General features: G+C 41.1%; 1 protein-coding gene across 49 annotated transcripts in view; it reads left to right on the plus strand.

Moving 5' to 3' along the window:
- ptprda (protein tyrosine phosphatase receptor type Da) overlaps positions 1-18,166 on the plus strand; it is a 125,018-nt gene that overhangs the window by 57,344 nt on the left and 49,508 nt on the right. For all 49 annotated transcript variants that reach the window (XM_077742371.1, XM_077742389.1, XM_077742380.1 and 46 more), the window contains one exon: positions 9,270-9,453. In XM_077742371.1, coding sequence (XP_077598497.1) covers positions 9,357-9,453 — 97 coding nt within the window. In that variant the 5' untranslated portion in view covers positions 9,270-9,356. The remainder of the gene's footprint in view (positions 1-9,269; positions 9,454-18,166) is intronic.

An 18,166-nucleotide genomic window follows, 5' to 3' on the forward strand; every position in this document is an offset into this window, starting at 1 on the left:
TCACTCCCACGTCGTCTTTTTGAATTCTGAGTCACCACTTGATTCTGAATCAACAATTTGGTTCCATTTAGCGCGCCAATTTACATAACGCCCACTTTCTCGGCCTCCTCCCGGCTATACTCCGAATCCTTCGTTTAGCTGTCGGCAAGAGGTCGGGGCAGAGGTTCCGTCTCTGGGAAAAACAGCAGCCTGGGGGGCGGGGGTGCCGTAGTTGTGTCTAATTAAGTGCGTTAGCCTCACTGGGGATTGGCCAGCTGGGAGCATCTGGGCTCATCTTTTACACACATACACTCACGTTTTGAAAATATATCTAGCGTTATGATAAAGGAGCGTAGGTCAGGCGTGACGGGGTCATACGTTGAGCTATTTTAGTCCCGCACATTCCCATAATTGCTCCCTACATTCCTCGGCATTTGAAGCTAACAGTTGCTACGTTTATGTTAATAAAATAACTAAGTTCCACTCATAACGTTGTCCAGATATTTGTCTTGAAGAAACCTTGTTATTTTGCTTCTATGCTAATTTGTAGTCCTTTTTAAACATCCTGAATATCTTAAATAGTGACCAATCGGTAGTCTTGATTTGTTTCCATCTTCCCAAATAGATTGGACGTCTACTAGCAAATGACTCAGACATTGTATCATCTTCTAACCACTTAAATAACTTTTTTTAGGGTTTTGGAACAGACCAGGGCCTTCCCCGACCATTTCCCACAAAATTAAAGCCATTGAAAATGACCAAAAGAATTTACCAGGACCTACGCCAAACCTGAGAAAAAATACAGACCTCAAAAATCCAGGCATTTTACATAAAACCCGTCATTTCAACAATATTTTTTAGTCAAAACAAATGAATAAAACACCAAGGGACTCTTGGTATCTATTTGCCGATTAAGCCTCCACACTTGTAACACTTTGTACCCCGCAAATTTACCCCAGTTCTCCCCCTACGCCATCTTTAGAGTCAGAAAACTTCCACGGAGAAGGATTACAGAGGCCCAGCTGTTGGCAGTCAAGAGCCACTGCTTTTATTAGCCGCCGGTGCGCCGACCCCACTGGGCCGAAGAAGGGAAGAAAGAGTGGGTGGCGTAAGGGGGAGTGCGAGGGCAGTACGGGGGCGCAGATTTCCCAGCTGTTAGTCTGCATGCTTTGGCCTCATGTCAACGAGGCGGTGAATCCCAGCGAGACTGGAGCGAGAAAATCAAGTACGCTGTTGTAGGGCGGATAAACCGCAAGTTAGCAAGTACGCGCTTCTGTAACATTCCTACAAATCCTCTTCTTTAGCTTCCTTTTTATTTTCCCAAATGCCCCACACGGCTTCTGAGCCGGTGGCGAATTATTTTACAAGAGAAATGAGATTTTAAACAGTAAGACCATGTTTTCTTATTTGTTTTTTTTTAGCTTTAATCACCACTAGGGCTAATTTGATAGGTTGTTTCCTTATAAATACCGTATTTTCACGACTGTAAGGCGCACTTAAAAGTCTTAAATTTTCTCCAAAATAGACAGTGCGCCTTATGATCCAGTGCGCCTTATATATGGACCAAAACTGAAAACCAAAAACGAAAAACCACCACTGTCTGATATTAAAAAAACGCAAACGCCTGAACTGAAACAATACTGTTAGCCATCTTAGTTTACAAAATATTCCATCATATAGCTCCTCCCCCACTGCAAGATTTTATACAAAAAAATCCAAAACATCAACAATGGCTGGCCCTAGAGGTGACTGTGTAGTAGTGAGTGCTTCATACCTGGAAGTCAATAGCAATTACCGTATTTTCACGACTATAAGTCGCACTTAAGGCTTACATTTTCTCCAAAATAGACAGTGTGCCTTAGAATACAGTGCGCCTTATATATGGAAAAAATGTCATTCATTGAGGGTGCGCCTTATAATCCGGTGCACCTTATAGTCGTGAAAATACGGTAGTCTTAAAATTGGGATAAAGTCAAAATTCTGGCGGATATTCACGTTAGGTTTAATAAACAAGGTGCCAGTATGGACTTTATTACGAAGTACTCGAGACTGGTGTAGCTCAGAAGGCCCAGACAAGTAATTAAAGTTCACACCCAAGCCCGACTTTAAAATATAGTCATTATCCTGGCAAGAAAAAAAGAAAAAAACAACCTTTCCAGGTCACTTCATTCTGTTTGCAGCTGTAAAACAAGTTTATTCCTGTCCCGGGCCATCAATATAGTAGCCTGGATCCACTCGCCGGCATTTTATGGAGCGCAGAGCAATCGGGGGCGACTGAGAGATTCCATAAAATTGTGCTATCACAATTGGCTCGACACAAGATAACTTGTGTGAGCGTGACAATTTGGCCTTGGAATCTCTGCTTGATTATACCTTCTATCATTTGAAATTCCCAGGCATGTACGGCGTCTTTTTTTTACAAGCCAAACAATGGCATCCCGTTTTTTGCGGGCCCCGTTAGAGCTAATCAGGAACGGTGCAGAGTTTATATCAAGGAAAACCTAAAGTTTCGAGTTCTAGGGGCGGGATAGGGTGGTTGAGAGCCGGCAGAGTCCATCTAGGTGATCCGGATGGACAAAAATAGCCCGTTTTGGACAGAAAACGTTCAATCATGAGGACAGAGTGAGTTTCTTCGGTTTTGAAAGCGATCATAGACGTCAATAACTCTTTTAGCGCTGTTTGCCGCCCTTCTCCCTTAGTAGGGGGAGGAACGGACTAAAATAGCTTCAGTTTTGGATGGCAGAAGTTCAATTATGAGGACATTTTTGAGGACATAGTGAGCTTCCTCGGTTTTGAAGGCGATCATAGATGTCAATAACTATTTTAGCGCTGTTGACAAATAATTTGGATGGAAATCGACATAACACTTGTTTGTCACCCTTCTTCCATAGTAGGGGGAGGAACAGACTAAAATAGCCTCTGTCTTTGATAGCAGAAGTTCAATTATGAGGACATTTTTGAGGATATAGTGAGCTACCTCGGTTTTGAAGGCGATCATAGACGTCAATAACTGCGACACAACACTTGTTTGCCGCCCTTCTCCCTTAGTAGGGGGAGTAACGGACATAAATAGCCCGTTTTTGATGGCAAATGTTCAATTATGAGGGACGTTTTTGAGGACATAGTGAGTTTTTGAGTTCCCTCGGTTTTGAAGGCGATTCTAGATGTCAATAACTCTTTTGACAAAGAATTTGGAAGGAAAATGAGCCGCCGACACAACTCTTGTTTGCTGCCCTTCTCCCTTAGTAGGGGGAGCAATGAGTAAGGGGGCGTACAAGATTAATGACGGAGCTAACCGGGTATTTATCATCGGGTTTGAGAGTTATGCGACACTTTTCTAATCTGAATATATTTCATTGGGCTGTTATGGCACTCGGGTCTCATATGGGTTTTGTGTGCGTCGCCGTGTGAATGTTAATCATCGCTTGGGTGTGTGCGAGCCGGAGGATGCTCGTAAAGTGGATGACGACCAGGCCGCAATAAACACCCGGCCATCCGGCTTGGCGTAACGGCCCCTGAGATAATTACACAAAGATGAAGTTCTTCTATGTGGCAGGCAGAGGCCACTCCCCTTTATCTCGTCTCCATCCCTCTTCTGTTGTCCTTTTGTTTTTTGGTCATGGTTCCACCAAGAACTTGAAACAAATTAGCCGTTGGTTCGAGGCTAAACTGGTTGGTTGATTAGTTGCTGCTTGCGACCTTGAGAGTAGCCATTTTTTTCTGATCCTAAATGGTTTGGTGTCATGTGATATCTGGTGTCATTGTAGCCTTTAGCAATTTGCGCGTTCCAGGGCGGAGTGTTAGGATGATTTCACCCCAAGGGCTGTAGAGTTTATCTGGGGCAGATAGCAGCTGGTGTCTGGCCAACAGCTGCCCCCTGGAGAAAGGGAGGCCACTTTGCGCACTGGTATTTTAGAGAAATATGGCCGATATCCCTGACCATCCTCTGTATGGGTTAGGTTTAAGGTTAGGGTTAGGGTTAAGGTTATGGTTAGGGTAAGGGTTAGGGTTAGGGTTAGGGTCAGGGTCAGGGTAAGGGTAGGGGTTAGAGTAAGGGTTAGGGTAAGGGTAAAGGCTAGGGTTAGGGATAGGGGGTTAGGGTCAGGGTAGGGGTTAAGGTTAAGGTTAGGGTTAGGGTAAGTGTTAGGCTTTTGGTTAGTTTATGTGTGATATGTTCATGTGTGTTAGGGTTTGGGGGGTTACCCCTAACTTGTGGGCGGGATTTGGGACACGTTTGCTCATCGGGAAGCTATCTAGAGTCATCATTCTGCTCTAGTTGTCGTCTCCATTCAAAAATTCAGTGACAAAAGACCACCCGGGCCCCTAGTGTCACATGGAGTCCACTTTTATGTCTCTGTTAGTCGCAGACTTCACCTGTTGTGGCTTACAAGCTGTTGGGTGAATCTTTCCGATTTGTTTGCTTTTCTAATCCTCAAGCGGCTACCAAAAGCCTCCACGTTGAACCTCCCGCGGTGCGGCACCGTTCGTAGCTGCTTGTCCGTGTTTTTAGACAGATGGGAGGCCATACTGTCAAACGGCTGCCGTCGAGGTATAAAAGCTGCTTAAAAATCCAGATCGGTGGGCAAACTGTCTCACCTGACGATCATGTCGCAGATTCATAAGCTCCATAGGACGAAAATTGCCAATTCCAAAGCATTTGATTTGAATTTAACCAACAGCCAATCAGTTCGTCATCCCTTTAGGTGCTTTGTAACTACAACTCCGCCCCCAAAACGTACCTGATAATGTTTCCCAAGCTCCACTACGTATATACTCTTCCTCCAAATAGCCTAAATGCCCATTTAGGAGCTTTTTAGCTAATTATGAAGTAGCTCCTCCCCTTATTTAGACCTTAACCACTGTCAACACCCTTGTGGTGGATTTTGGGCGCCATAGGAGGTAGTCGGTTCCACTCTGTGTCACCGATAAACACGCTAAAATCTGACAAATCATCTTTGCTGTAATTTATGGCATTTATCTGCGAGTAGGAAAATCAAATCTCCTTAAAATGTCAAACAGGGCGCGTTAAATGCTTTTCATTTGCTGTTCTGACATCTGTTTGGGCGATGGCATTTGAAATTTCACTCACTAACCTAGACAAGATCCTTCTTGGCGTGGCTGTAGCTTCCGGGAATTTGCCTGCAGGGTTGGCGCTTTAAAATCACTGGCTACACACGACGGGTTATCTACTCCCGGAGTTGATTTAGCCCTGACAAGTGTTAAAACGTTTTCAAGGGCAGCCCAAATATCTTTTAATCAGCAATTCGGGCGGCTGCAAAAAGAATTCTTTAGCACTTAATATTTAAAGGACTTTAAAAGCTACCGTCTAACCCACCAAGGTGTCCTCTAACGTTCTTATCGTGATGGAAAGAAGGACAACAACAAGAACAACAACAACAAAAATGTACCCACATCTGTGTAGTCAGCAAATAAGCATCTCATATCTGTTATCATATTTTCATCCCGTCGCCCTGGCTGATTTATTCCCATGCAAAAAAAGCCTTGTGTTCTTATCACTCTACAAAAAAACACGGAACACTCCACTGGGAAGCCATTTTTGATGGATTTGGACCCATCCAAGCAGGGACCAAGTCCTCCTATATTAAACCATCTTGGCAGCAGATGTACTACAACAACAGCGGCTATGTACTACTACATTTTGACACTGTTGTCCAACAGTACATCACTTTGGACACATTGTACCGCTTTGTGTGATTTAAGGGAACTCCAAGTACGCCTTAATGTGGCATAACTTTCAGCCAAGCAAATTAGCATTTAGATAATAGGAGACACTTGGCATTTTGATGATTTTGCTGCCCTCTGAATGTAGCATTCAGGCCCCCCCCGAGTCACCTCCGCGCCTCTTTTGGCGTCCTCCACTGTAGCGCATTTACATAGCAAACGGCTTGGCGGCGCTTCAAGAAGAACTCAAATGTCAACAGCCTCGCGTTCTATTGTTTACCCCCAAAAAATGTTTTTAATCCTAATCATTTAGTTGTTCTAAACGCTGCAGCACCCTCCGAGTCTCATCTTTCATCTCAGCACAGAGCCTCTGTGTTTGGGGTGGGGGTGGAACCTGTGTATGCTGTTAATTCTGGGCTCGGGAGCCATATATGGCTCTTTCCATGGGTAAATATGGCTCTTTACGGACCTGAGAGGTAAAATATGCAGATTACTGGTGAGAGAATGGAGTCAGGGGTAGGGAACCTATGGCTTGGGAGCAAAATATGGCTCTTTCCATGAGTGCATATGGCTCAGGAGCCATATATGGCTCTTTCCATGGGTGCCTATGGCTCTCCATTAACCTGAGAGTTAAAATATGCAAATTATTGGTGAGAAGTGAGTCCCAAATGCACGAATAGTGCAAAACTGGCTTTGACCTAGCTCTAGCACCCCTTTAATCCTAATTTTGTTTTTCATTACACTTCCACGTGCATAATCTCATTAATATTAATTTATTAGCAACAGCATAACAATGTTTTCAAAAGAATTCAGCGACTTATTGTACTTTAAAAGTGGTAAAATGACCAAAAAAATCACTCATTTTCATATATTTTTACTTTTCTATTCTAAAAAAGGCTCTAAAAATATAACATATATAAAACATGTATTGTTTATGACTCTCTCTGTCAAAAAGGGTCCCTTCCCCTGTACAGTTAACCCATTGTCTCCCATTGACAATACATAACGGACCTTCAAAAATAATATAGCCATCAGTAAAATAAGCATGAATGTTTCTTTCCCTTTATGAGTTGCTTCCCTTCCCTAGCTTGTTCCACTTAGCCATTTAATCCGCGCCGCTTCCCTCTAACGCGACGGAACCGGAACCGCCACCGAATTCCCGCAGCGTAAATTTAATCGGAGCCTTCGCGGGTCGACCGCCGCCACGCCTCGCATTTCTCTCACCCGTGCCCAATCCCGACACACAATAGACTCTTCTGGCAGCTGCCCTGTTTGCATGATAACACTATTTTCTTTAGCCAGCGCTAATGCTAACACGCAAGGTCGAGCGTGACCCTATACGACGCCATAACATAACCGACAATCATTCACCACGGCCGTTGAAAAGACGTTAACCGCCACCATTACAAAGCCAAACAAGGTCGGCGCGTGTAGACAAAGATGAAATACTCCGACAAATGGCGTCAACCGAGGCTCGCCGTAACCTTGCGCGAGACATCATCAGTCAATCCGCCGTAGGTCGGGGTCTTGCACTTTTGGTGACCGTCCATCTGAAGCCGACAGCTGTTGGGGAACCGAAATAAAGTCTGGGGAGGGGGGAGGAGTCAAGGATAGGTTGGAGAAATAAACAAAAACAAACAAACCGAGGCTACTTTGTGAAAAAACGGTAGAACGGCGCCGTTTCTGCCTGGAAATTAGCTTTAATTAGCTTATCATGTTAGCCTTTTAAAACAAAACTTATTTTTGTTATCATCACCTGCTCTAAAGGGAGAAGGAATCATACAAAAATAAAAAAATAAATAATAACGAGTTGATATGTTGCTGCATTCCTGCACTCGCAATACCAGCAGGTGCCTCCGGAGCAATTATCAAACGAGCAAAGGTCATTAGACCCAATTAGCTTCTTGTGTTGGATCCCACGGGAGGAATGATAAGGGATGAGTTGTTGACAATATCAGTTTATCATAAAAGAAGCCTTCTTTGCGAGTGTGTGGAGGCCCCCTTGGAAGCAAATAAGCCCCGTAAATCAACTCCCTGTCCCGCACCTGTCAGCAGCATCTCCACTTTTGACGGCCGTAGCTTACTAGAACGCTGAGAAAAATTGTCCTGGAGAGATATTTAATGGAGGGAAAATGTTCTTGTCGTTTGTGATGATGGCAAAAGCCAAATGCTGATATGTTCCCCCTTTTTATTGTCTTCTTCTATTCGTAACCGGTCGTTTGGTCGCCGGTCTTTTGGTCGCCGGTCAAATGTACTTAGATATTAAACAGTACTTAGATATTAAACAGTACTTAGATATTGACCAGTACTTAGATATTGAACAGTACTTAGATATTAAACAGCACTTAGAGATTAAACAGTATACTTAGATATTAAACAGTATACTTAGATATTAAACAGTACCTAGATATTAAACAGTATACTTGGATATTAAACAGTACTTAGATATTAAACACTACTTAGATATTAAACACTACTTAGATATTAAACAATACTTAGATATGAAACCCTACTTAGATATTAAACAGTACTTAGATATTAAACACTACTTAGATATTAAACTGTACTTAGATATTAAACACTACTTAGATATTAAACACTACTTGGATATTAAACACTACTTAGATATTAAACACTACTTGGATATTAAACACTACTTGGATATTAAACACTACTTAGATATTAAACACTAATTACATATTAAACACTACTTGGATATTAAACACTACTTAGATATTAAACACTAATTACATATTAAACACTACTTGGATATTAAACACTACTTAGATATTAAACTCTCTCTCTCTTAGATATTAAACCTCCTCTATTAAGTCAACTGGGAATCTGGTCTTGGCCAAGATCTACTAGTCTCAAATATGTTTCTCGCTAGTACACCAAGGGATAAGACAGTTAGAACCAACTGGGGTACATGGCAAACGCGGGGCGGTCTTTAAAAAGTGAGCTTTGCACGGAACATTGATGACAATACAGAGAAAGATGGAGAAAAACAAGGCGTCCACACAATGCCGTCTTTCTTCCCCTCCGTGTTGTTATTGTGTTTCTATTCATTGCTGCCTCTATTCAAAAAGGATGATAGCCATCGTGCGTTATTAAACAAAGCCAGACAACATGCGCGCCGTTAATTAGAAAAGGGTGGAGTGCGTGCCAGACTGATACTTATCGCCCAAAAGACGAGAGAGGGGAGGATTGCTGATGTTTTCCAAAAGGCCTCGCGTCACATTTTCGCCCGCCAACCGACCGACTGCTGATGAGCTGGCTTGGCCAATGGCGTGCTTGCGGTCCGCCATTTTGGACCCAAACCTCCGCTTAGTTGTTGAGAATAAACGAGAAACAGAGAGGGCGTGGCCAAAGGAAAGAATTGAGAATGTTCCTTCACCGTTTGAGGAATGCCTTGTGAGCTAAAGTATTCCAAAATGGTGGGATCGAACCCGTTTTTAATGGGTAATCTTGTCAGAGTCCATGTAATCAGAGCTACTGTTTTTACCTGTTGTTCCTGTAATTCTTATAGTTCTTTGTATATTTGTTTTCTAAAAGGATGAGCTTTATTTTCATTGACTTCTTCTTCTATGTTTTTTTTTTTGGTGTAGGCTGTGACTACGTTTGTTGCATCTGAGAAATCAGAACGGACTGACTCACGGGGCTCTGTGAGCCAGCGCCACCAAGGCTGCCAAAGCATGCCGGTGCCAAGCTGCTGTCCCGCCGTGGGCCGAGCCAGGCCAGCGCTCTTGCTTCTCAGCCTGGGTCTGCTTCTCCACCTCGCTGACGCTCAAAGTAAGTTTTTTTTCATGGAATGTACTGCTTGTGAGAAGTCGGGAAGGTTTTATTGGCATGATAGATTAGTACATGGGACGGGGAACACTGAGGGGGCTTAGACTACCAAAGTGTTTGGACTGGGATTAGGGAAATCCACCTAGTTGTGCTAGCCTAGTGGCCGTTGTTGGTTAGCCAAGTAATGCTAACCCTTGGTTGGAGTGCGGTTCAAAATGTGGGTGTAATTTAACTCATTTTGAAAGCTACTAAAGTTTGTCAATTGGATTGGATTGGATAACTTTATGCATCCTGTATTTGGGAAATTTCAATGTCACAGTAGGGTGAGAATACAGACACAGTAAAAGACATTTTAGATATAAACAGATAGGTAATAAGTAAGTTAATAAATAAATACATGAATAAATATATAAAAAATAGGTGTGTTGCTGAAATTTGAATATATATACATATACATACACACTATTATAAGCACATATACATACATATACATCTATATAAGCACATATATACATACACATACATATATAAGCACATATATACATACACATACATATATAAGCACATATATACATACACATACACATATATAAGCACATATATACATACACATACATAAAAGCAGATATCTACATATACATACATATAGTTATGCACCTATATACATACACATACATATAGTTATGCACCTATATACATACACATACATATAGTTATGCACCTATTTACATACACATACATAGATAAGCACATATATACATACATACATACATATAGATGTACATGCAATGAGTCACAATACAGAGTACCACCACTTGGCGGCTGGACCCAAACACTAGCATTGTCCTGTCCTGGCATAAATGAAATAGCTTCATTTCCTCAATGGATGGCCGTAAGGGAGCTCCCTCTAGTCTCCAGTAGTCTCCATTTCCCCCCCTCGACGCGTGGCCTAAACGAAACGATCAGGTGAAGCACAGAAGTGCCGAGCCTGGGCCGGTCGGCCAGCCGGGGAATGTCATGATGAGAAGTGTCGGGAATGGAACTGGGCGACATCAGGCACCTGCCCGTCGATGTGTGACAAGAGCTTTCAGAGCTCATTGAGCTCTGGCCCTGTGACGCAACCCCCCCACCCCCCCGGCGGGCCGCATCCATGAATCATTAGCTTCGGGAGGCACAGCGGGATGAATAAAAGTTTTATCGCTCCCTCTACACCCGCTGAAATCCCGCCTCAGTGTGAATATCAGTGAATTGGAGGAGCCCCATTCAGCCAAGGTCACCAAACGCCAAGCCAAATCATTTTTCTAACCTCCTGTCATGCCACAAAAAATATTCACTGTTTACTGAACTAACAGGGAGTTAAACTCTCCGGAAACGTGAAAAAAAAACCACAACCAGTCTTCCCAGTTGACGTCTACTGGAAATATCAACAATAGAATCTTGGCAGGAGTTTATTTTTAACCTTATTATTACTTACTGGAACATTTTAGTCTTATAAAATAAAAGGAAATGTTCAAGATGAACAGTTTATCAAGTCCAAGCTTTTCCGTTTTGCTTTGGATGAAAAATAAAAGTGCCAAGCCATTTCTGTGCAAGCCAAAAAATGACTAAACGGTCTGTTTCTCCGACTAAAAAAGCCATTTTTCCTGTTGATCTAATATTTACATAAGAAAAGACATTTTTGATTGGCTTAATTCGCCCTTCACGGGTTGCAAATTTGCTTCCCGATCTTCCTGGTCCATTCACAGGATTGGACGAGTGACAAACGAGTTTAAATTCACAGTAAAAGGCTGTGATTGGACGTCTATCTTTGTCCAAAAGCTACGTTCTTGATAGTGGAGTAGCAGCAGTCATTTTTTGTCCAAGGGCTAATTATTGAGAAGCTAAAAGCCGCCTGTTTGAAATTACCCCCCTCGTGACAAGCTATTGTAGCCCTCAAGGTATAATTATCTACCTTTTCTGTCACGTGGACTCAAATTCGCCCGCCTTGATGGAGCGCTTCGTGTATTTTAGTGTGTATTTGTGGGTTAGTGGGAGTATTGCCCTCTGTCGGTACTTTGGTTCTTTCGGTTCTGTCGTGGATGAGGCACGTGGGAGCACAAAATGGCTGAGTCGGGTCCGTTCAACAGATGGCGCCGCTCGGTGGATGCCGCGGTACCCGATCTACAATCGCTGCAAAGGGTAATGGGAAATTTCATGAGCAAAATGGGAAGCGTGGCATGGAATGTAGTGTTTCTCTTATCGTTTTTGGGCTTGAAAGAGTATTTTTTGGAAGGTTTTTGTTGGCAAAACATTGAGGAATGACGGTGGGGGAGAATGGGATTTTTGCTAGAGGAGAGGGGTCAAAGTGAAGGCCCGGGGGCTAGGTCTGGGTCGTTGCTTCATTTTGTGTGGCCCGGGAAAGTCGATCATTTCTGTTTTAGGATCAAATTAAAATGAAGTGTATAGATGTTTTAGATCATTAATTGTCATTTTTAAGCATTTTTTTCGTTATTAGTGCAAAAATCATTTTGTGAAATCTAAAAATATATATAGAATAAAAACTAAAATAAACATTGTTTTAAATCTATAAAAAATGAATATTCAGGGGTTTTTAATCCATGTGTCATAGTGGTGGGCTGGGGGCCAAATCTGGCCCGTTGCTTCTTTTTGTGTGGCCCGAAAAAGTAAATCATGAGTGCCAAATTTCTGTTTTAGGATCAAATTAAAATAGAGTATAGATTTATAATAATTTTCTGGATTTTCCCCCCTTTTAAATCAATATTTGTCATTTTTAATCAATTTTTTCGTTGTTTTCGGTGCAAAAATCATTTCATAAAATCTAAAAATATATAAAAATATTTTCTGTTTTCCATTTTAATACGGAAAATAATTATTAAAAGATTTTCCCTTACTGAAAATATTGATCTATATTAAATTCCCTGTTTTTCCCCTTTTTAAAACAATAATTGTAATTTTTTAATCCATTTTTTCTGTATTTTTAGTTCAAAAATCATTTTGTAAAATCTAAAAATATATACAAAAAAATCTAAATTAAACATTGTTTTAAATCTATGAAAAACTAAATATTCAGAGCTTTAAATCCATTTCTTTCAATCCATTTATTTAAAAAAAAATCTAAATATTCTATCTAAAATGGTCTATCCCACATGAACCCAAGTTGACATTAACGTGGCTCGCTTACCAACCCGAGTTTGACACCCTTGCGCTACCACAAACGTCCCGAAAAATGACAAAGTATCTCAACGGAGTGGCGGGATTTACCCTGACGCGTAGTTGACCCGCCATCTCATCCTCTCTTCGGGGCTTAATGTCATTAAGTCGGCAAGTATCAAAACGCGTGTTTCGTGTATGCACACTACTCTTAAGACAGTCTTAACGTTGGGTTGGAAAAGGCAATACACTCAAATCAAATTAGCATGCGGGCAAATTAAGCAGAGGGATTTAATTTGAGCTGTTGTAAAAATGCTAATTTTGCTATAGCCCTGGAGCTCATATGCAAATACAACACTACTTTACAATAATTCAAATTAGGCTATGCATGCATAAAACACACACATTACACACCGACATCATCTGGGGGATAGAGGATCGTTAGCCCTCGGACTTAGCCGGCAGGTTAGCCTGCCGTGCTAATATATCACCTTTGCTATTAGCCTTAAATTGAACACAAAAGTTGATAAAATTCCTCCAAAGTATCGGAAACATGGCCGAGTTAAGAGAAATTTGGCGTTTTTGAAAGTAGAAGATAAGTACTGGTAGCAGCTCCCTTGGTAACGGACGAAAAATTTAGCGCTAAACGCCCCGCGGAGGCTACGCGGAAACCCATCGATGGCAATTGACGGCTCGGAGAGAAGCGAGCGGCCGTGGGAATCAATTAAAACACTTTTCAGGCGGCGTTCTGACAGCCGAACACAGCGTGTAGCCACATCACTTCTTGTAATTGTACGTCCTTCCAAAGGGGACGGTGTAAAAATGTCTGGCCTTAAAAGCTTGGAGTGGGTTTCATGTGGGAAACGACCGTTACTTCAAATTTTGAGCTAGCTTGACTTCATGGAAGTTTTACAGAGTCAAGGAACAAAAAACACTTTGGCGATAATATCTAAGAACTTTTAATATCTAAGTACTGTTTAATATTTAAGTAGTGTTTAATATCCAAGTAGTGTTTAATATCCAAGTAGTGTTTAATATCCAAGTACTGTTTAATATCTAAGTACAGTTTAATATCTAAGTACTGTTTAACATCTAAGTACTGTTTGATATCCAGGTACTGTTTAACATCCAAGAGAGAGTTTAATATCCAAGTACTGTTTAATATCCAAGTACTGTTTAATATCCAAGTACTAATTAATATCCAAGTAGCGTTTAAAATCTAAGTAGTGTTTAATATCCAAGTAGCGTTTAATATCTAAGTAGCGTTTAATATCTAAGTAGCGTTTAATATCTAAGTACTGTTTAATATCTAAGTAGCATTTAATATCTAAGTACTCTTTAATATCTAAGTACTGTTTAATATACAAGTACTGTTTAATATACAAGTACTGTTTAATATCTATCTGCTGTTTAATATCCAAGTACTCTTTAATTTCTAAGTACATTTGACCGGTGACCAAAAGACCGGCGACCAAACGTCCAGTCACGGAATTCTCCGGCTCCAGATGAATTAGCCTCCATTTTGCGGTCATCTTTGGCTTTTTTTTCCCCCCATCTCCCTGGCCGGTCCTCCCGGGGACCCCGGCGTGATTTATCACGTCACCATCTCGACAGCCTCGGTTCCGACTCCTCCGGCCGCCGGGCCATTAGCCTATCTCTCCGTTGCGCCTGTGCGCAACATTCATCATCTTTTGTTCCAACTTTTTATCTCGCCCCGTGCCCTGTTGGGAGTCCCGAGCGCGGCCGGGCGCCGTAATGAAGCGCCGGGAGGTTAGTCGCAACAAAATAAGCTAATTAAAGCTAGCAAACAAAAGGAAATGAAAGGGGTGCGGGGGGGCTTTGTGAAAATGCCAGAGAAGGAGAGCTCACAGATGGCGGCGAGGAAGCCGAAGCGGTGATGTGGCAAAACGCCCTAGCAGAAGACTTCTCCTTTTCGTATTTTTAGGCAAAATAGGATAGGGACCATTTGGAGATTGCTATATCATCTCAAAATATTTCATTGACTATTGAAATAGCTGTCAATTGCTTTTTGGGTGCTCGGACGTTTGGTCGCCAGTCTTTTGGTCGCCAGCTCTCAAAATTATATTAATGAGAGATTTTAATATCTGAGAGAGAGAGAGTTTAATATCTAAGTAGTGTTTAATATCTAAGTATTGTTTAATATCTAAGTAGTGTTTAATATCTAAGTGGTAATTAATATCTAAGTAGTGTTTAATATCTAAGTAGCTTTTAATATGTAAGTAGTGTTTAATATGTAAGTAGTGTTTAATATCTAAGTAGTGTTGAATATCCAAGTAGTGTTTAATATCTAAGTAGTGTTTAATATCTAAGTAGTGTTTAATATCTAAGTAGTGTTTAATATCTAAGTAGTGTTGCATATCTAAGTAGTGTTGCATATCTAAGTAGGGTTGAATATCTAATTAGGGTTGAATATCTAAGTAGTGTTTAATATCTAAGTAGTGTTTAATATCCAAGTACTGTTTAATATCTAAGTACTTTTTATTATTGAAGTACTGTTGAAACTAGCTCTCAAAATTATATTCATGGAGAGAGAGTTTAATATCTAAATATCGACTGTTTTCAACAGTACAAAGATATTAAACAGTACTTGGATATTAAACACTCTCTCTCTTAGATATTAAACTCTCTCTCATGAACGTAATTTTCAGAGCTGGTTTCAACAGTAAACTCTCTGTCACCAAAAGACTGGCGACCAAACGTCCGGTCCCGTTTTTCGGCTCAAAGATTAGCTGTCGATGAATAGTCGCGTCCTTACCTTGGACAGCACTATCCGTCTTATCGCCACTTCGCCATATCGAGTGGATGCGGCAAAATGTCAGAGCAGCAGCGCATTAGCCGGCCGATTATTAATCCATATTTAGCCGAGTAGACAATTTAATTATAGCCTAATCGATAATTCTCCATCTTCGCCATGCAGAGTGGTCACTTGCCATGTTTGGCTGAAATTTACTCTTACAAGTACCACGTCATGGTACCATTACCTAATTATTATTTTATTTTATACGAGGTAAAGTAGCACGCCGTGGCGTGGGCACAAATCCAGGCGGCGTCGCCTGGCGACACCCGGCAAGGAGAGAAGGGGGGGGGGGGATTAAAACGGCGCTGCGTGGACGGATCGTCAAACACGGGAGGAAAAGTTTGTGATTAAATATGTCAGACGGCTTGTTTGCTATCATAAGAGATTAACGATTCAAAGGGGTTCCAAATCCGTCAGAGGACACCGTGCAAAATAGGGGATGCCAGTTAGACTAAGTGGGTGGGGCTAGAATTTGATTCGGTGTTCTTTCGGCGCCATTGACGGTGATTTACGTCCAATCGTGTGGCGTCCAGGAGTCTTTTATTGGTAAATATAAGTTATTTTAAGGTAAATAATGTCTATATAATATGAAATGATCTTTATAGTTGTTATTTTTGCTGATTTATGGCAATAGGCGCAGTTAAAAGACAGAATGTGTTGAATAGTTGTCATGTAAAGTGACAGTAAGGTGCACTTGTCGTCCTCCAGCCCAGCAGGGGGCAGATAAACCTAAATCAGTCAAAATTTTCTGTTACACTTCCTGTAAAAGGCCAACAAATGTGAATTTGTTTGAAACAATCAAAACTGTACACCAGAAAGGTGGAAATCACCAATTGACGAGAAAAACTACTAAAAAACCCTAAAAGGTAGGAAATGAACTTGGATACTACTTGGATACTACTTGGTTAATGCGTAGTTTGTTTCATTTAAGCTACAAGAAGTATTTTTTTGTGTTTTTCTGCACTTTAGAAGGACTTATCAATCTTAGGTTCATAGAAGCAAACTTTTGTTATTCAATTAGTGAAGTATTTCAACCACTAACCACTAATAAAGTACAAAAAACTGTAAAAAACGAGGAATATCTTGAGATTTTCATGCATTTGAAAGACCAATATGTTAAATTTTACCTTAATTTGACCAATAAGGTTACTAAATTAGAACCGATTGTCAATAATACCATTTGATTAGAAAGTGCGAATAAAAATTGTGTTTTTTTCTGCTAGATACTTTATGTCACTGGCGATAAAAGTCACCATGTTTGTAGATGTCTATTTCTTCTTTTTAGAGCCTGACGAGCACTTAGAAAATCTGGCAGGGATTCAAATGAAAACATCGGTGGCGTGAGAGCTTTTTCACCTCTCGCTTGAAGGCTTTCAACTAAGCAATAAACCATAATAAATACGCCTAGACCTCCCAAAAAAACGTCAACGCCGAGTGAAGAGAGAGAAAAAGCTCTTAACGAAAGATGGCGGCTAGTGATGAAGTCAGATAAAACACATTGATGAACATAAGGCTCTTTCCCAAAGACGATTTTTCAAAGATTCCCAATGGCGGCCACTTCTCGCTAAACCCCCGTAGGGGCGGCGCCACTTCCTCGGCAAGTCCCCAGGCGGCATACGTGGAAAATAATGGCTTACACCATTAACTCCACCCCCACGGTAGCGCCGAGATCGCTGCAATCTCCGGACACCCAGAGTGAAAGCAAAGCGGTAGCCTCGGGCCAAGCGACACCACCACGGCACCCTTCTTTCACAAGGCGCCATTTTGGCTCACTGTATATTCCCAGAGTTGTTGGATTGAAATTTTGCGTCATGTTGTTACACCATAGGTGGTTTTGAAGAATATTTGTGGGTAAAATGGCCATCGGCGTCAATTTTTTGGGGGTAAATGGGGAGTGGGTTGACATCTGTTCTCCTCAGGGGGGCGCCATTCTTGTTGGATCGATTGATTTGGTGGGATGATGGTGTGAGAAGGTTGTGGGGGTTTATTTATTTGTTTTTTAACAGATATGCTAGCTAACAATGTAGCATATGAGAGCATAGAAACGTTATGGGGTCTTTTTAAGGCTAGCTTCCTGCCTGTAGTTGAATTGGATTGGCTCCAGCACCCCTTTGTTCGCGGGTCTACTCCGTTTTTGTGTGGGCCAGACCTTTTTAGACGTAATATTTAGATTTTTTTTATATAAATGGATTAAAAGAACTCTATTAAAAGCCCTGAATATTCAGTTTTTGATATATCTAAAACAATGTTTATTTTAGATTTTTTTAAATATATTTTTAGATTTGACAAAATGATTTTTTAACTTAAAAACACAGAAAAATGGATTAAATAATTATAATTATTGATTTAAAAGGAGGAAAATCATTAAATTTAATATGCATCTATACTCTTCATTTTAATTTGATCCTAAAACAGAAAGTTAGCCCTCATAATTGACTTTCCCAGGCCAGATTTGGCCCCCGGGCCACCACTTTGACACCTGTGGACTATAGTAAGAATAGACAGAACTATAATGTGTCATGTTTACCGAAAACAAACTGACAAACACAACTCGCAACATGCCTTAAGCTAACCTTATCCCTACCCTCAACCACACCCCCTACTCTCACCTTAACCACGCCCCCATTGTAGAAACAACCCCCACATTTTGTCTTCCAGGCTACAGACAGAAGCGCAAAACTGGCACTATACTAAAATCCACTTTCCTCAGAGCCATTCAAATCCTTTTGACTGACATGTTTAATTTCA

Source organism: Stigmatopora nigra, chromosome 20, assembly GCF_051989575.1.
Source record: "Stigmatopora nigra isolate UIUO_SnigA chromosome 20, RoL_Snig_1.1, whole genome shotgun sequence".
In the NCBI taxonomy this organism is placed as follows: domain Eukaryota; kingdom Metazoa; phylum Chordata; class Actinopteri; order Syngnathiformes; family Syngnathidae; genus Stigmatopora; species Stigmatopora nigra.